Raw genomic sequence first — 19,846 nt, 5'->3', positions numbered from 1 at the left:
AACACACTTACTCCCGGAACAAACGTATCATAACCTTCAATAATATAGCGTTATGATACGTATGTTCCGGGAGTAAGTGTGTTCGTTTAGGGCATGCGAGGAATATTAGTAACTTTCTGTTGTTGGCACTATTAAAATTTTTAGCGATTTGTACGCCCTCGTACGTGCGCGTATGCGCATATGTGGCGAGAGCCCAAACATCTGAATAAGTAGCATTTTTTTCATGGTTATATCAAAATCATTTACAATTAAAACTGCTATGTTTACAAACATGTCCAAACATGCATAAATAACTATGCTATCTGTGTATCTACTTTGAAGGAATATTTTTTTTTCATTTGTGGGAACGAGTGCTTAAATTTTATATAATTGAATAATATTTTTGTGTATAAAGCGCAATCGTAATTCCCTTATTAAGTTAAAAAAAAATCACAAACGCATTTATATTAAATTTTATAAAAACTGTTTGGTAACGTTCTTTTAACATGACTAAGCTTGAAGGAGATCATTATCACTGTCAGTTTCAATGACGTTGGGATCAGAAGCATCTAATAGCAGATGAACTTCTTCTTCGGTATTGACCTGTAATACGACAAACTTTAATCACTTTTAACCAAATAAGTAACATATTAAAAAATACAACCTATTTTCATATATAACATATATATACCATTCAAAAAAAGAAATTAAGCAAACACAAAATAAAATGTTTAATTTTTTTATTTTTGAAAATACATAAATTTTTTAAATGCAAATTAATAAAACACATTGACATGATCAATATTTTATGCAATAAAATAACAAAGAAAAATGATAGCAGAATGTGTAATTTATATAGAAAAATATAAATAGTACATTACGATACAAGTGCGGGAAAGTAGATTCTTGTCTCGTGTAGCGTTTACGCCCGAGCGAAGCGAAGGTGGAAAGGTACACGAGACGAGATAACTCTTTCCCGAACATGTGCTGTACCTTATTTTTTTATACGATACATGTTCGGGAAAGTAGATTCTTGTCTCGTGTAGCGTTTACGCCCGAGCGAAGCACTTGTATCGTAATGTACTATTCCCGCACTTGTATCGTAACGTACTATTCCCGCAGTTGTACCGTAAGGTACTCTTTCCACACGACACGCTAGAAGTTCAATTTTTAACATATCATCCCAAAAGTACAATTTTTCCACACGCTCGGCGAAAAATATGCGCCAAATTCGCGCTTTCCACATTTCTAATTCAAAACTACTAAGTTTTTTTTCTTTTACCAATAAGATTTAGAACATTTTTATTTCTGATTTCTTTAATTTAATTAAATAACTGTTATTTGTCGATTAATTGAACTTTTCATAAATTATATGAAGAAATAGTGTACGTTATAACTTGTATTTAAAGTAAGTGGAAGATATTGTTACAGCTAAAAAACATCTAATTTTCTACTAAATAAATATATTGCTAAACCGGTAAATAAAACAAAGATCTAAATTTATAACAGATTTCAATAATTTCTGAGGATACTTCTTATAAAGCTTCACAATCAAAATGTTTTCTGCAGGCTGTATCGTTGATTGTTTTACAAGGGTTATAGGGGTAATTACCATAACATACAAATTACTTGTAAAGTTCATATGGAATTGAATCACGTCTTTTGCAACATACCCGTGAATATCTTACGTGATCACAGTGTCTTGAATGGGTAATTAGATCTACAAGATGCCAGCGTCTTGTACTGTAAATAATTGCTATCAGAATGAGAAAGACAGCAAATATGATTCCAACAATTTGACCACCTAGATAGTAATGAAAAAATTATCAAATTTAGTGAAAATTATCGGCACAGATTTTCAATCCTCAATTAATTAAAACGAAAACTGTAATATACTTTTTTAAACATAAAAATGAATATACACGTTTAAAAATTGGGATTATTTTTTACAAGCATTTGCCTACATATGTAGTTCTTACCACTCAGAGAACCAGATTCACTGGACTGTGGTTGTGTCTTGTTCATATTATTATTTTGTCTTTGACATATTTTTGATGTAGGCCATTCAAATTCTATGTTACATGGCTCTTCCTGTAGAAAAGTCAATTATATGAATAATTAATTTTTACGAGTATTCATGAAAAAACATAACGATGTAAAAACGTACTCTGATGATTACTGGTTTCGCTAAAGAATTTAGTTGGTTACAAACTAAAGTAATAGATGACTTAGCTTTGGATCCATCAGCACATTTGGTTCCTTGAGTGAAATTTATTTGGATGGAATTAACAGTGTAATCAAACACTATGTTTACATTTGTACCATATATGACGTTATTGGCACAAATGAACCCTCCATTGCAATCATTAAATCCACAGAGAGAAATGTTGTAAGTTTTACTTTTATTTACCTTTAGAAACGAATTTCAAAAGTTATCAGTGTGTATTTAAAAAGGTTAATAGCCTTTTATGAAAATTATTAAAATACTGTGTAAAACCATACAAAAATAATACATACAACATATTGAGGACTCATAACTTCTTTCAAAAATGATAAAGATTGGACGTCTCCAAGATTATTACTTATCAAACAAGTTTTTTTGTCCAATTGGCCATTTATCTTTCCACATGCTACTGCAGTTTTCCACTCGAAAAAGTATGTACAGTTTTTGTAATGCAAAAAAGCCGGTATGCCCTAAAATGCAGATTATATTTATCATCTTCATTTTACATAATAAAGTAATTGATATTAAGCAATGATTTTTATGAAAAAATTATTTAAAAAATAATTTAGTACATTACGGTACAAGTGCGGGAAAGTAGATTCTTGTCTCGTGTGGCGTTTACTTTTTAGAAACTTTTTCCCGAACATGTACCGTACCGTATTTTTTTGGTACAACGTGTGGAATGTGCGATTTTCAACGCACGTTTTCTACCGAGAGTGCGGGAAAGACGCACTTCACGCACGGCGTGTCAAAATAGTACATTACGATACAAGTGCGGGAAAATAGATTCTTGTTTCGTGTGGAGATTACGCTCGAGCGAAGCGGGGGTGGAATGGTACACGAGACGAGAAACTTTTTCCCGAACATGTGCCGTACCGTATTTTTTTATACAACGTGTGGAAAGTGCGATTTTTAACGCACGTTTTTTGCCGAGCATGCGGGAAAAACGCACTTTCGCACGGAGTGTTGAAAATAAAATATATTACACGTAGGTTATGTATACTATTATTTATCATGAAATTAACGAAATTTCAGATTTCACTAAAAAGATCATGTCAAAATAAAACTCACTTTTTCTTTCTTAACATCACATACAAATGAAATACTGGATTTAAGTTTTTTTCCTTTATCTTCTTCGCAAGTGGAGCCACCATTATATATTAAAACAGCACTACGATCAGTGCTGCGAGTAGGATTTTTATTAGATAACCCAAGGCTCTGGAAATTAAAAATTATGCGCTCAAATTGCATTCTTAATATGGACATTTATATATTATTGTACTCACAATAGGATAAGTAATCCCATTTTTCCTTGTTAGTTTACAAATTGCTACTTCATCTGGACAATTTGTTTCCTCTTCTCTTACAAGAGGACGACATACGTTGATATAAACATCTGAATCTCCAGTCTTAATCTCATAATTAGATGATCGAAGTTTTAGTGGATTCAAATCGATTTCTTTATCAGCTGTGACACATGACTTCTGCATAAAAGAAAAAAAAATAGTTACAAATAAATAACAATTAAATCTTAAGAAATAAAAAGGAAAATTAATAAATACTTACTGGACTTTCTAAACATGCAAGCTCTGTGGTTACTTTGATTATATTATAACATAGGTCCGGTCTTTCATCAATATCATAATTCTCAATGTTATTACAATAAAATTCTATTATTGTATACATTTTTTTAATTCCATTTCCACATGGACTACCATTTGTGTAATTCAAATAAGGACCAGTCTCTTTCCATAAAAGATTAGAATTGCCCATTCCACCTGACATATTGTTACGGATCTTACATGTGCCTGAAAAATATTTCACTTATTGAATATTTTATCACATAAATATTTATTAAACATTTTCTTGTAGCTTATGTTATACAAAAAATAAAAAGTTATAGAGCAGTGTTTATTGTACTATTTTACCTGTTCCATTGGTACAAGAAGTGTTAATTACAGGACCACAAATACTAAACTCGTATATTTCTGTTATTCCAAATGAATGAACAGAAAATGCTTTGTTCATTAATGAAGTAAAATTATACAAAAAATTGGTAACAGGATTTTTTACTGAACAAATACTTTGATGTGATTCTTCTAAACTTTTTTTCTCCAAAACTTGTTCACTACATGCTGCAGCAGTTATCCAATTGAATTTATAATGACAATTCTCCATTCCCCCAACATAAATAGGTAAAGTACCCTGAAAAATATTTAATATTGACAGGTTTTAATTACCAATAATGTTCCAACAGTATAGGTAAATTAAAAAAAAAATATTAAAAAATTTTCTTACAATTGCATTTTGATTACAAATAAATGTTATAGTTGTTTGAATGTGATAATTATCACTCTGAGTATTACACACTCCACCATCTTTATAAGTCAATGATAAAGTTTTGTTTTCTTCGTCATATTTTAGATTACCAGCTAATGTACCTAAATTTCTGTTTTTAAGAGATTAGAATTATGTCACATATTTGTTTTTGTTTTATTTCAAAATCACTACTAAATTAATTTATTTTTGTTACCTAGGGATTTCTGTACCATTGATAACTAAACATGCAGCAGTATCTGATTTACATGAATTTGGTCGGTATAATATAGAGTGACAAACATTTAAAACAACTGTGTAGGTCTCATTAATCTTAACTTCATAATTATTTGCATAATTTATTAAAGACCTAAGGTCATAATGTTGAGATTTATAATCCACAGTACAGTTACTCAGCGATCTCTTGGCACAAGCATGATTAGTTCTCCATTCCAGATTGAAGTCACATTGATTATATTCCTAAAAGAAATATATCTATTAAATATGAAATTGATCATTAAAATTGTAAATATTTCAAAAAGATAGTTAACCGTCGGAAACCAAAGTATATCATCAGATTTTTTATCTGAAAAATCGCATATCATTTTTATGTTGACTGTGTAGTTATTGTTATTATCACATTGATCACCAGTGTATCTAAAAATGGTTTCACCAAACTTTACACTATTAACTTGAGGGGGTTCTTTTCCTACAAATAATGAGAATTTCAGAATTACTATTTTCAATTTCATTATAAAAAAATGAATTACATACCTATTGCATATTCTTTCCCATTTTTAGAATAGCATACAGCATAACCCCTTAAACTATTGCAAGAATTTTTCAATGGTTTACATAGTTGTAATGTCAAAAAATCATCTTTTTCGTGTTCAATTTTGTAATCTATTGTATTATTAGTCAGTTTAGTAAAATCAAAGTGATCAGGAAAATCTTCTTGAGTGACTATACAATAGCTTATCTAAAAATTACAAATATTTAAAAATAACAATACTTATTTTGGCAAATTCTTGCTTTTAAAATTATCAGTAATAATATACTCACTTCTTTTCTTCTCACGACTTTACTAGTCGTGAGAGTTAAGTTGATAATAATTAAAACGAAAATTGTTAAATGCATTATTTAAGTTGCACATAAGTATGTCTTCAGATTAGATATTCAAAGTTTACTCCCTTCTAGAAAAATGAATATAATATAAACCGTATATATTTTACAGCACTTACTATCGTTATCTTATCTATCGTTTATATAAAAAATTGATTATTGTTTGGTCTACGAACTATTCAAACTATCGAAACTTCTAATAAGTAGTGCTTGTTTGATTCTCTTAATTCTTGACATTTCTCAAACACCTCCAACACTAACCGGTAGATTTACGTTCGTTTGTTCACTTCCCTTATCTTTGTACAATAAATGCATTAGTACAAAACAGTAGAATGACTAGGTCTTTACAATGCTCTAAGGATTGCGAAAAATGTGACTCGTGGCTCTGCTCTTGCGGTATATACTAATACCGGAGATAAGCCTTTTATATTTTTCCAAGAATCAGCCGTATTCACCTAAACCCATACATAGATCAGAGAAAAAACAAGTGCAGTCACACTGAACTGTTACAATGTTAGCAAAGAACTACGAAGAATATTTATTAACGCGAATTAATAAGTCTTTAAGTATTTCAGTTCGGCATTATCATTGATAATAAAAATCATTATTTATAATATTTTCTCGATATCTTGATTAAACGTGTATCACCTACACAACACAACGCTTTAAATCGATGATCAACAATCAGTTAAGCTTTGCGGCTTCGTTTCTTCTCTTTCTGTGATTTGTCAGTGGCGCACCCCCATATCGGGTGACAGCTCTGCCACCGTCGGCTGTATATCGACCGAGCAAGGTCAGAATATACGCCGCGTGAATAGCTCTAAAATAAAAACAAGCTCTGTACCGGCTACATTGCTAAAATTATTAAAAACCATCTTTAATTCGAATATGGAAAGTTATAAACAAAAAATATTAGAGATTTTGGTATAGCTATATGACTGTCGATTCGAATCGAAGTTTTTAAAAGAATTGCCAGTGATTCTGACATAATTTTAATTTGGAACTGTTTTCTGCTTTTGTGTAGTGTTTATTAGAACTTTATCTGCATATTCAGGTTCGATCGAAAGATTGTCTCCATCATCGAAACACCGACTAAAATACGCTATTTATTATATCAACATTAATTGTCTAAAATGTCTGTGTATTCTATTGAAGATAAAATTTTTATAGAGCAATTTGTGACTCAAAATTCTTTGGATGCATTTTCAACGGAAAATGAAGAAAAATGGCAAGAGCTCGGTAATGTAATGAATCGCAACTGGGAAGACATTCGTAAAATGTACAAAAACTGGAAAATTCAAAACGATAAATCTGAATCTGCAAATGAATTAAAAAACAATGATCAAAGAGAATGTCAAAATCTGGATTTTGTAATTGTAATTAAAAGAGAAATATAAATATCACTATATATTGAAGGGGGTGTTCTCTTAAATAATTGATCATTAAAGAATCTTTTGTTTTGCAGGATGAACTTCTGTCAACTAGTGAATCAGAAATGATGAATCAATATGTGAATATCGATGGGTAAGTCATGAATACATATCAATAAATAATTTAATTAATTGAAAATCAAGTAATTACTTATATATTTAAATTTTATTCAAGCCAGTGGATAAAAACTGATCAATTGCACTATATTTTTGAAGCTACACTTCCAATACAATCAATTAATAATATAAATGACAGTTCTGTACAATCTTTATCTGAAAAATTTTCATCATCTTTACAATCAAATATACAATCTTCTTCAGAAAAACGTCCAATAGATGTATTAAGATTAGAAGCAAATTCTGACTTTGTAAAAATTTTTGAAAAACAATCCCTTCAAGAACTTGAGTTCAAGAGACAAGAACATGAAGAAAAAATGATGGTCTACAGACAACAGCTTATCCAAGGAGCTGAAGTGCACAAAGAAAGAATGAAACTTCTGAGAGCAAAGTTAAGAGCAATTGAAGAGAAAGTTGATTATATTGATAGTACAATATGTAATAGAAATTTGAAAAAAAAATTCAAAAATGGTTCTATTTAAGTCAGATCCAATTGTAATTACAATTTTTCTTGTTATGAACTATCAATTTTGAACCTTTTGTTCAATATTATTTCTTATTACTTTTAATTTTAACAAAAAAATCAAGTAAAGTAAGATAATAATATGATTATTTATTAAAATAGTTTATTTTGATTGTATAAATATATCTTTTCTACATGATTTTATATAAAATACTGTATAAAATCAAAAAATTTGTCATCACAACATCGAAATATGTGGTAGCTTCTTTTAGTTAATTAATTACTAAATATATGTAAACCACATCACATTTTGTATATTTATAAAGAAGACTTCATTGTAACTGTAAATGTAAAATTTCGTTTTAATGAATTGTGAAAATATAATAGTTTTCACTCATTCTTTACAATACTTTACTAATCGATCGCAAATTTTTCTAATTCAAACTCACGTCTATGCGATTATAACGCGACTAATGATAAATAGTGGTAAATTTATCTTTAATTGAAATTTAAATAACTACTTATATACTAAAAATTATATTACATTCAATGGATATGCAAGCCATTGAAGATGCGATTGAAAAAAAATTCAGGTGACTCAAAATGTATTACCAGAGGTTTATTAGATAATTTTCAAATTGTACATGTGCTTTTATTTTATAGTATTTATAACAAAGCCATTCATAAGAAAAAGCTATATTTAAATCCTTCACGTCTCGAGAAATTCATTGTTTCGATCAACTGAATGTATTATTTTTTTATATTTCACACAATTAACTGAAATATATTTCCTTATTAATTGAAAGATAGTTATTTAGAAACTTTGAATAATAAAATAATGGACACAAAAAAACATTAACATTTACTATATGTCTATTCCTATGATGATTATTTTTATATAAACTTGAGTAAAAGTCACATAGTGTACTATCTTGATAAGATAGTAAACGAAATATTTAATATTTATGATAGTTTTTAATTTCATTTTATCATTCTACAATCAAAATTAATTTGTTTTCTGTTAATTAAAGCCTTTGTTCAATGCAACAGTTTACATAGACAGTTTACTCATTCAATACTGCTTAATTATATTAAAAATGTAACTGTTTATTACTCATTCAATAGTGCACTGTTTAGTTATATTGAAAATGTAACTATTTATAAAAATAATGAAAGTGAAAAGTTGCTACATGCACTTATGCTGACGTCTTTGTATTTTTGGGATTCCTAATTATTAGATCAACAAAAAGCAGAAATCGCAGTTTTATTGCCATTTGTGCAATTTATTTCCACGTTGTCTTTACCGCCACATATCCTAATAGAGTTTACGATATTTCGTTAAACGAATAGTCTTTCGTTGTTTTTTCACATATTTTACTACACCGGTTAGTATAAATATTTCACTCCATCAAAGATACCATCAATGTAAATTTGTTATCTACAGCCACAAACTAAAAAACAGTTCTCATTTATTATCGACCTAAGTCAACTTTTCTATATTGTAAACGAATAGTTTTGATATATTCATTCTATGTTAATAATACTTAGAAATTGATTTTAAAAAGAAAATAGAATTAAATAAGTTAATATAAACGTAAAAATTTAAATTATTACTCCCTTTTAATTATTGCGCATCAAGCTTAATAGATTACTTTTACTTTATGCTATGGAATACTTGCAATTATATGTTTATAATTTCGAATTATTTTTATATATTCTCTATACCAATGACAAGATGGCTTTAATTTAGATGCCACTGATGATGTTGAAAAAGTATTCGCTATTCTACGTAGTTATAAGGTAGAAAATGTGCTTGAGATCGACAATTTTTATGATAACGATCAAAGAGTTCGAACAATATATTAAAGTTGGATTTCAGTTATGACAATAACAATGAGTACGATTCTGATTTTGATGATATACCAGGGAATGGGCAATTGAAATCAAATGAAATATTCCTTATTATTATGACGATAAAAAGATGAATATATTTTTTCAACTTTCAAGTTAGTGATTAATTTTTACAGCTTTATACTTCAGATATTGAGCACACATTAAACGTGCGAGTGAACTCTTAATGCTAAAATGGCAAAAATAGAGAAACAGTAAGTATTCGATCGACTTATGAAAGAAATTTCTTTTCTAATTATTTAACCTGTTTTTATTGTTTTTATTGGAATTCACATAATTTTACACTACTAATATCTGTATACCAAAAGGGATATTTACTGAAATATTTCATTATGTTACATGATGTTGATTTAATAATTAACAAATACGTAACACTGAAATTTTATGAAAATCAACATTTGAAACGAAGATTTCTTATTTCTTCAGCTGTGCAGAATAAAATAAGAAAAACTTCTTGGCAAAATTAATAATCTCTTCTACAATTCGCTTTACTTAGAAGATAAATTATCCTTACTGCAACAATCTGGAAATCTCTTTAAAGTTCGTTTATATATTGCTATACATATGCAGACTGCTGATGTTGTGCAATATAGTTGGGAAATTTTATGTAATTATTGTTGCGTTTTTGCAGGATTCGAGCAACTCATCCAGAACGATAAAATCACTGTCAATGTTATTATCGTTAAAGAAAATTCATATTCGTATCCATTATATACAGCACATTTAACTAATATTAATTAGAAAAAGGTAATAAATATTGTTCTTTTTTAAACCATTGATATATTTTAATTTTTTTTTCTGACAAATATTATGCAGTGTTTTTAGAAACATTTTTACTAATGTTGTTTGAAAAAATATCTGAATGACCACTTATTATTCTTAAAACTTATATGGTATCAGACATGCTATTCAATTAATTGTATGTACATACTTCAAGTTGGAAAAATGATAGATGAATTAACAATTATGTTCTGATGGTAACGTTATACTATATAAACTGAATCTTAAAACAGCAGAAAGTATAGTGGTATATATTTTTCATTTAAAATTGATTTTTTTAATTTTTGCGTCATTATCATTGTACTAGAAAATGTCTGTTCGTTTGCACCATTTATATAAATAATGAATTTAATGTAATGATATGGTGTAGAAAAGAAACTTCTTAGTGATGCGCACGAATTTATCGTGATAATATTTCCTAACAAGCTTTTTACATCATCTAACACTTTGATTTTTTTAATATACATTAGCAGTGAATTCATTTATTGAAAATAAATGTTTTTTTTTCTAGAAAATAACAAAGTACTTAGTGTCAACACGTAGCGGAGATTCGTCCGAAGATGGACTGGTGATCCGCGTGATTAAATAACTTAACCGAAGAATTTTTTAAGCAAAGTCATAAACGATGTTTCAGATGTAAGTCATTTTTGAAGTTGAGTTAACGTTTTGTTAAAATACGTTATGAACGTACATTTTACTAATTTCAGACTGCGATAAGTAACATTGACGCTACTACACAGTTCTTTAAATTTTATTGCCAGGTATCGACATTTTAATTTGTTTCTTGTATACGTTTAATTTATGTTAACTCGAAAATACAAAGAACGCATACTTGACAACATAAAATTATTATCGTGTAAATTTTATATTGCAAATAAATAATTAGCTCCCCGCAAAGGTATCCTCGCATACTGTCACGTTCAAACAGTATAATAATTAAATGTGCTTAGAAGCGCAATCACGAATTTAAATGTCGTTATATGCAAGATTGTTTGAAACACGAGTTACTTGCATAAATTTTCAAGGTTTCACTTCGTAATATGTATGGAATCCAAACTTGACTTAATATTCGCACTTGATATCTCAAAAAATAAGAATATTAAATGTTTGAAATTTCAACAAAGTTAATCTGTCTTTAATAGAAATTATTGAGTTAGGGTAAGGGGCTTAAATAAGCGCGACTTGTCAGCTTCTTCCGTCGCTGTTTTTCATAAATTGAGTATTCATTGAGATCTAACATTGGGTTTTATTTGTCCGATGTATGAACGATAGCAAATCTACTTTTAGCTGCTACAGCGGATCCCAATCATTGATTTTCCTTGAAATTATAGCGAAGCAAAGAAGCATCATCGTGGCATTCCTCGAAATTCCAACATCGTAATCGTAACGCGTTTTATTTTGCAAATTCAAATGCAGCCTGTCGCTTACTGCATCGAGATCGCAATGCAACGATGTATTGCGCACACATTCAAGTCGGCTCTCGCGAATTCAATTGTTCAGACGATGCAGTGCGCGAGTCGCATTCCTTGATGCTGGTTAAACAAAATCCATTGTCAGTCCGAGCGCGCTCTTTAGTTCAGGATCTGCGCAGAAAAAAGGCAGCGAATATTATCCGCAAGACGGGACGGAAATTCGTTTGACTTCCTTCCAGTACAGTATTCATTTGGAAATATTATCGTTAGCCATTAGCAATTTAAACTTGTGCAAACTATTGAGTTATTAAGGTATTAGTAAGAATATTTGTATTGTATATTCTCGTAAGTTTTGCATGGCAAAATTGAAAAATAAATTTACTATAATTCCTTGTGTCGTTTTATAACTTTCTTTCATTTCAACACGATTCAAATTAATTTTCAAGTATTCGCTTTAATAACGCTGAACATCTTCATCTTGTGAATGATAAGAATGTTATTTTGCTATCGCGAGCCATAATGAATGTCAAAAAGTAACAGAGAAATAAAAGTGACATCAAGATGATTTGTACTTGCGAGACCATAGAGTTAGCTATCTTTTTTCTGACACCATTCCAGCGGCGAATTATAGCGCAATAAGCCGAAACACCAAGCGCATATCAATGAAAGAAAGCCAGTTTCTAAACAACCCCACCACCGGTCTGGAAGGATATATCCACACTCCCGAGAGAAAGAGAATAGAGCGGGGCACCGATGACGATGATTCCGCGCCTGGCAGGTTCGAAATCTCGCGCTATACGCGGCCTCACCTTCGCGCGACTTCTCGCTCGCGATCGCAGTATTAAGCGAGTGCGCGCCAAAGTCAGTCGGGTCGGGTGTCTCTACATCCGCGCGCTCATCGCTCGCCGTGCGTTTCGACCAGGCATTCTCACAGATGATCGACTCTAGACTGCGTATACGTGCCTTGATTTTTTTTCGATTATCGATGTATGTGCTTTAATGGCCGGCTGGTCTCACAAACGAAGGTTAGTACGAGGCATTATAACACAGCTGAAATTTATTAGTGGAAAAATGGACAAACAAATTCTTTTGTGCTTTTAGAAGAGCTGCATAATAAAAAAAAGTCTCGTATAAATAGTCAGACTGTGATATTATATCATTATTGTAAACAGTAGTCGTGTCAGACGTCACTGGACAACTAAATCACATCTCCAAGTGATGTAATACTCGAGGAATACATAAAATCGTACCAACTTTAAGTCGGCATATCGCAAAAGTTTCGAATACATAAACACTTGTGCAAAAACTCGATAGCCGACTTGAGTTTTCGTGCAATTTTAATAACCAACAACGCGTGACGATCTCCTATCCATCGAGCCTTACGTATACTCGAGTCTCTTTGAGAAAAAAGAAAAAAAGAACCTACATGTACCGGGAGTAGACGAGGCAGCAGCACTGACAACGCTGCGCGTGAACGAGCAAGAGATAACTATAATCGGTTATTTCCTACGGAGAGACGAAGAAAACGGGTAAGCGGTTGCTTATAAATCGTACAGATGCAGTGAGAGAGAGAGAGAGAGAGAGAGAGAACGCAAACCGGTTCTATATATACAATATACATACATACTTGTTCGCGCCTCTCGCACGCGCGCGACAATAGACAGCAGAGCGCTGTAAAAGTCGCAGAGCAGAGGATTCGAAGGATTTGCGCGGTTGTCGTCGGAATTGATTGCAAGCTGGTAATTGCAGTGCGACGATCGGGCCGCTTGTGAACGGCGCTTCCTGTCTCGTTTGTACACCCGGAATGGGCCACGTGCCATGACATAACGAGGATTCGCCTGCGAACGGGACACCTCGATATAGCTTCGAATGGAACGTTTCTTTGTTCGTCTTTTCACGTCTGCAATTATCACCCGAGGATCTGCTTGTGGTGGGAATGGTATCTTCGTCTCATTAACCGGCGATTGCCATAGTCTATGCAGCTCCGACGACAATCCAATATAGCATTGATTCTCTGTCTCTTGCTGTTACTTTTGCCTTCCCAGTTTGGAGATACCATTCGGAGCAATCACTCGCATGTTTTACAATTGCTTCGCGAGAAAGCCGTAAGACTTACGTTGACAAGTGGATTACGTTTGAAAAATTCACGTAGCTACCGTTTCTTTAACGATGATTCTTGATTAATTCATTCATACTCGCATAAGAGCAAAGAGGGAACTGTTAAAAATGTTCACATTCGTTACTTCTCATTAATGTAGCCGTCGAAGGCAAGCCTCGCGCAACACAGCTGATCCAGTTGCATTTACCTCGGCTGTGCAGATATCACGCAAACCTTTGCGAGCGTACCTACACTATCCGAAATGTAGCTATTTACGATCTCTGTCTCTCTCTCTCTCTCTCTCTCTCCCTCGTTTATCGTGCGCGTGTTCCAGTAACAAGCGAGCGATGCTCTTGGCTAATTGGCTTTACGTCAGATCTGTAAAAAATCCGAAACGTGAATTACACTCGAGTCGAGGTCGCGTACGCGATGAAAAGGAAACCAGAAACGCACGCGCCCGCGTAATTATATCCACGCCCATGCGTGCGTGCCGCTGCTTCCACGAGATTCCGCGTCTAATGAGATCCGACACGACGCTCGGGGTATCGCCTCCCGCGCTCCTCGTGCGTATGCTATGCCGTTGCTTTATTTATTCATTTACTTACTGAGCGTCGACGCGCGAGTACTCGAGGGCGGTATTTATCGGCGCAGATATATTCGTAGTGCTAATATCGTTCGATCTCGCGCTGTTTCTTTCGCGACACTCGCGCGAATTTGGCGAAACGAGGATCCGGATGGGCTCCGCTGCGCGTTGGAATCGCACGCAAGTGTCGCCGATTTCGGACTGACGCGTGGCAATGCGAATGCAGCGACGAGCGTCGTTACGAGATACTCGTCGATTCGCCAAACTTGTCGGAGCGAAGGCTCGATATCTCGATCGCGGCGCTGCACGAGTGCGAAGCCCGACGAAAGAGGCTCTGGATTCGGACGAGAAGGGCTCCAGAGCGCGAGCTTGACGCGCGTAAGAGGGTTGCCAAGCAAACGGGATAATTACACCTGTCGGCAAGCGCATCGCCGCGACTGGACGGCCTTCGGCGAGCCGATTCACGTAGTTTGGGTGAGCAGAGACGAGCCGAACCGAAATTGTCAATTCGATATGAGAATAATTTGTGTTACTTGCAGTAACGCAATCGATGTTAGTTTGCCGGCGCTATAATTATTTTCATCGTCTCCATTAAAGCAGAGTTAATGCAATTGGACGGGCGACTTTAAGTGGGTGCAATTAGCGTTGGTCGTTGGAGCGATGTGCTCTCATGGCCATGGTAATAGAAAAAAAAAAATCACGTCACCTTCGTCGTACTAATAATTATATCTGCTTGGTCGTAGTCGACGTAGAGATATTTACGAGCGAAAACGCGAATCGTTCGAGGCGTTCGAAAGGAGCAACTATGTAGTAACGGACAAACCAAATCCATCGCAATGCGGACTCCGCGAGCACAAGTCGCACAGCGATCCGCCGTAAGAGCCGTCGTTGAGAATCTGTTTAGCTGCTCCGAGGCAATCGGGCATGGAATGCAGGCGCGGAACGGCGTATAATAATGCGCCGGCGCGCAGCGGTAAAGCCCGACGTTTAGCTGCCTAACGGGACCGTCCTCGCCCATATTAGCGCGCGAGTTGAAAGTCGCGGCAAGGCCGACGCGTGAAAATTGAAAAAAAAAAGAAGAGACGCCGGCAAGGTGAAACGACGTTTTGCCGCTTGCCCGTTGACACGAGTGGCGATCGATGCGCGTCCGCGTCAACTGCGTGGTGCGCCATCGATTGGCGTGAATCTTCTCGATCGTCGAGTCCGCGATTGCGCTTTATAGCTGGGCTTGCGCTCCGGTTATTTCGCTTCGCGCGAGCTCCTTCCAAAATGCTCGATTTCTACGATTTTTTCTTGACGTTCTCGTCGTCTCTGACGAATTGAGCCGAGCGACCGTATTGAAATAATATTCTAGTTTGGTAAGCTCCGTCAAGAGCCGAGCTTGCCCTGCAATCGAAATCAATCCACGGCTATACGAAACCCACTCTTCGAACAACTCGCCGAGTAAATTATTCAATTTGTAATTGCACATCGCGCGCCGGTCTATAGAATGCGTCCGAGTGTTTCGCGTACGCCGCGCTCGTTTTGCGGGCGTTTCTTCCCCACGAGTCGCGTAAAGCTTTGGGCCGAGCAGCTGTGGACTTTCGTTCTTTAAATTGCAGCTGCGAATTCGCGCCAATTGCAAGTTTAATTGGATGCGTGAAAAGAAAAAACGTTGTTCATTAACTTGAGGCTGGGTTATTGTTGTGTTTCTCGGTCGACGATTTTCGTTCATTGTGACTCGTCTCTTTTTTCGCAAAAATTTCTTTATTTAATCGTCAACTTGCTCACGAAAGTGCTAAATTTATTTTGAATTCAATTGACATCGCCGACTCAGGCGTTCTATTAATTTTTTATGCGGAATTATTTGAAACGGTCTAGGCGCTTCTACTACTAATCGCCCCCCCCCCCCTCTCCCTTCTCAAAGAAAATGGCGTGCAACAATTAACCAATGTGATTTTTCGATGTTCACAGTCAAAGTATAGACGCAGCGCGCGGGTGGTGCGTAGAAAGTCTATGACGAGGTCGTGCCAATGAACAGAACCGTGCTTATCAGATAAGGGAGTCGAGCGCACAGCTGAAAGCATGGCCATAGCGAGGATCAAGACTTTCTTGGATTCGAGTTTAAAGACTGTTTCGGCGCCACTCGAGCGTACGGCAACGACCATCGAGCCCGAAATCGGCATCAGAGTCATTCATTCGCCCAACGAAAAGTGCCTAAGGGTTACCATTCTTGGTGCGAGGCATTTGCCTAACAACTTTGGCTTCACTCGAGTCAATAGTTACATCGTCAAAGTACGTAAAATGTCGTCATTGTTGTTAGCTAACAAGTGTATGCGATTGAGCGATAATAGACGATTCCTTTATAGACAACTATTTAATTTCGCGTATTCGTGATAAAGCTACGTTAAAGTGTTTTTTTTTTTTCATTAAGCTCGGAAATATGTTTGACGTGTTTTTGTCAACAACTCTTTAATGACGTTATAAGTTATTCCGATAAAATTCCAATGACATTCTTAGAAATAGACGACTACATTAAAGCCTAGATGTAGATCATCAGAGGTTGAATCATTATATTATTAAAATCATGCAAATCGTATCTGTGAATTTGATTTTATGGATGAAAACAATTAATCGTCGAATCGTCTTAGCAACAACTCGCTCTGACGAGTCAAAATAAACGATAATCTTTGCAGGTGAAACTTTTCCCGGGTAAGGAAAAGTTCGAGACGACAACGCGAAACGAATCATGGCCACAGTGGAACGAGGAGTTCGTGTTCCCATTGCGAAAAGAGACCAAAGTGAAGTTCGGCAAGACAAAAGTTACCGAGGAAGAGATAAGCGGCTCGAAGTTCATTATCGCAACGCTTTATGCGATACTCGAAGACAAACCGCTAATAGCTACTGACAAGAAGGAAAACGACATAGATAAAGGTAGGCTGATCATATTTCTAGCGATTTGTCGCTCTGGTCAATACCCATGCGCTTATCAGTACTCAAATGAACTCATTATTACGCATACGAGTATCGTCGTTGGCATCTGTAAGACTATGTAAAAATGTTTATTTTAAGCTTGTTACTACTCACCAGAATTATCAAAATTGTGAAAACTGAACAAGTTGCTACAAAATCGAACGACGATACATTGAGCGATCGATACATATACAGACATAAATGCTCCAAATTCATGAAAAGACGAATCGGCCGCAGGTAAAGACAAGAAGAATGGCAAGAAGGGTGCGGACAACGAAAGCGGCGCAATGAGCAAAGCAACGGATCGGCAGCAGCAGTCGAGGGGCAGCTGCAAGCTACTAAATCAATTCTTTGGCAAAAGCTCGGATAAGATAGGCGAGACCAGTGTGCCAGAAAGGAAGGCATTCGAGAAGAGACGAACGATCGGCGCAACGACCATTCCGCTCGATCCGCGCAACTTCACGAGTAAACCGGCCAAAGCCAAGCATCCGCAGGACGTGTCGACCGGCGACATGTGGAGGATCCTCAAGCCCATCTCCAGCGGCATTTCCGGAGCTGAAGAGCGGGTTAGTGATGTCAATTGTGTCATTGTCCGCACAAGGCGGTCGATTAACGCAAAAATCAACGTGAGCCACTATGCCACGGCTATATTCAAACCTCGCCGCTGCCTTCATTTTTACGCTAGGCTTTATCAGACGACTAAACGTTAATTGCTGATCGTGGAAACTAATGCGAAAATCATTGTTCTACTCTGTTGACAATTTAAAAATAATTACGATACTGCTCATTCCGAATGACTAAGAACGTATCGATTATAGCAATCAATTTGCTTGTAAGCATGTTCCTTTAAATTTTGGTAACAATAAGTGCACGGCAATTTATGTTCTTTATTCAGAGTTGGAGTAGCGGCACGTCTTCAACAATGAATTCCGCTGATTACCCGACGCGTGACAAGCTGACGTAATTCCAAAATGCAACGTTGGGGTCTTGAATCTAATTGAGACAATTGATAAAACAACGTGCCACAGTTGATGATATGAGAAACACGTTTCTCACGGTTTTGACATTGCACTCGCGCAGAATTTGTCGATGCGGCATTATATATTTGGCGCACCAATTGAATATTTTACATTGAAACGATTTTCGTGTTTTAAAAAATTTTGCAACAGCTTATTCAAGATTGATAATTCATTCAGTAATCGAACGTACGTTTGTTTTATCTACAGCGAGAAAACAAAAAAGGCCAAGTAGAAATATCCCTATTGCAAGAGAAAACCGACAAAAAGGACATGAGCAACGGGCGACTGGTGCTAAGTCTCACACGGCTACGTTGCTCGTTACAATCGATGCACGAGCATGAGGCACTGAAAGGTCAGATGTATATAAAAATGTCAGTGGTTGACAACGGCCGTATGACGCATTTTTGGAAGAGCGAACGATTCACGCCCTGCGTCTCGATGAAGTTCGATCCAGAGATCGCCCAGATTGCTGCTGAAAATCCTTACGAGGGGGCTTTGAAGGACGTCAGTTTTGTCATTAAGTTTGTCTCGAAAAACAAGATTGGTGCGTGTTTCTTTTAACTATGTTCATAAATTTTTGTTTGTAAAATGACGATTTGTTAAAAACGATGTCTATATTTTTTATTTGTTTTAGGAAAAAAAATTACTGTCGGTCACTTTGTCATTGGACCAGAAGTTGGCGGTACTTACAGTGAGCAGTGGAAACAAGCAATGGCGAAGCCAGGACAATCAATCATTAAATGGCAACACTTTGAATAAAGAATATTCGGAACAAGCTATCGTAGTCTTGCGGGAAATGTGGACTACAAATATTTTTATAACGCTCGCGATCGAAAAACCAAAACTCATGGCTTTCATCTGCGATTCAGAGTTGAATGCAACCGTCCATTATTATAAGCACTGTATGTATATTTAATTTAATTGTTAAATCGTTATTATCACTACATTGAACAATAGCAGAAGTTTTACATGAAAATTAACAAATTAAAATAAAATGTACAAATGTAAAAATTAAGTCTCAAGTATTTAAATCAGAAGTGGTTTATATTGTAATATCTATAAGATTTTTGTATGGAATACTATATTATCAAATGTACTAACAAGTATATCACGTTAGCACTCATTTTTGAAAGGTATTGTTTTAACGTAAGTTTTTGTCGAGGTTTTTTAATGTTTTTACTATTATGTAAGCACTTTTATTTATTGCAATTATTATATGATAACAAAATAACAATAATTTTTTGTTTTACAGTAATGTTTTTATTTTTATCAAAAATATGGTTTGATGATGATCACTCGTACTTTCAATAGAAAATTGCTTTTATGCGTAAATCAGACAAAATATTTTGATTTTAATGGAAATTAAAATTTATATAATATATCGACAATGTTAATTTTATATTTTGAGAATTTCTGTAATAATACAATAAATCCAAGTAT

The 19,846-nt window shown here is 34.7% G+C and overlaps 3 protein-coding genes across 8 annotated transcripts; 2 read left to right on the top strand and 1 right to left on the bottom strand.

Annotated features, from left to right (window-relative positions):
* Window positions 1–103: 103 nt before the first annotated feature.
* LOC131671284 (cation-independent mannose-6-phosphate receptor) lies at window positions 104–6,332 on the bottom strand. Of its 2 annotated transcripts, XM_058947580.1 has the most exons (16): window positions 6,294–6,326; window positions 5,818–6,096; window positions 5,582–5,712; window positions 5,294–5,498; window positions 5,071–5,228; window positions 4,737–4,999; window positions 4,502–4,652; window positions 4,132–4,408; window positions 3,770–4,011; window positions 3,490–3,687; window positions 3,275–3,421; window positions 2,497–2,673; window positions 2,147–2,389; window positions 1,959–2,070; window positions 1,653–1,783; window positions 104–582 (listed from the first exon to the last, which is right to left on the bottom strand). In XM_058947580.1, the coding sequence occupies exons 3-16, from the start codon at window positions 5,654–5,656 to the stop codon at window positions 490–492; spliced, it is 2,472 nt and encodes an 823-aa protein (XP_058803563.1). In that variant the 5' UTR covers window positions 5,657–5,712; window positions 5,818–6,096; window positions 6,294–6,326; the 3' UTR covers window positions 104–489. The 2 variants fall into 2 exon arrangements, with proteins under 2 accessions (XP_058803563.1, XP_058803564.1); XM_058947581.1 differs by having other exon boundaries at window positions 5,903–6,332.
* Window positions 2,579–7,697, top strand: LOC131671285 (uncharacterized). Of its 3 annotated transcripts, none has more exons than XM_058947583.1 (4): window positions 2,579–2,634; window positions 6,812–7,017; window positions 7,107–7,165; window positions 7,247–7,697. In XM_058947583.1, the coding sequence occupies exons 1-4, from the start codon at window positions 2,607–2,609 to the stop codon at window positions 7,668–7,670; spliced, it is 717 nt and encodes a 238-aa protein (XP_058803566.1). In that variant the 5' UTR covers window positions 2,579–2,606; the 3' UTR covers window positions 7,671–7,697. The 3 variants fall into 3 exon arrangements, with proteins under 3 accessions (XP_058803566.1, XP_058803568.1, XP_058803565.1); XM_058947585.1 differs by lacking the exon at window positions 2,579–2,634 and adding an exon at window positions 6,474–6,695; XM_058947582.1 differs by lacking the exon at window positions 2,579–2,634 and having other exon boundaries at window positions 6,474–7,017.
* A 4,909-nt stretch (window positions 7,698–12,606) lies between these two features.
* On the top strand, window positions 12,607–19,637 carry LOC131671291 (uncharacterized). Of its 3 annotated transcripts, XM_058947602.1 has the most exons (7): window positions 12,607–12,779; window positions 12,856–13,283; window positions 16,389–16,709; window positions 17,111–17,348; window positions 17,610–17,953; window positions 18,614–18,950; window positions 19,041–19,637. In XM_058947602.1, the coding sequence occupies exons 3-7, from the start codon at window positions 16,500–16,502 to the stop codon at window positions 19,163–19,165; spliced, it is 1,254 nt and encodes a 417-aa protein (XP_058803585.1). In that variant the 5' UTR covers window positions 12,607–12,779; window positions 12,856–13,283; window positions 16,389–16,499; the 3' UTR covers window positions 19,166–19,637. The 3 variants fall into 3 exon arrangements, with proteins under 3 accessions (XP_058803585.1, XP_058803584.1, XP_058803586.1); XM_058947601.1 differs by lacking the exon at window positions 12,856–13,283 and having other exon boundaries at window positions 19,041–19,636; XM_058947603.1 differs by lacking the exon at window positions 12,856–13,283 and having other exon boundaries at window positions 17,625–17,953; window positions 19,041–19,626.
* Window positions 19,638–19,846: the final 209 nt, after the last annotated feature.

The sequence above is a fragment of the Phymastichus coffea genome, unplaced genomic scaffold (assembly GCF_024137745.1).
Source record: "Phymastichus coffea isolate CEN01 unplaced genomic scaffold, Cenicafe_Pcof_1.1 PCOF00123, whole genome shotgun sequence".
NCBI lineage: Eukaryota > Metazoa > Arthropoda > Insecta > Hymenoptera > Eulophidae > Phymastichus > Phymastichus coffea.
Note: the sequence above shows the minus strand (reverse complement) of the source record. Positions and strands in the feature narration are given on the sequence as shown.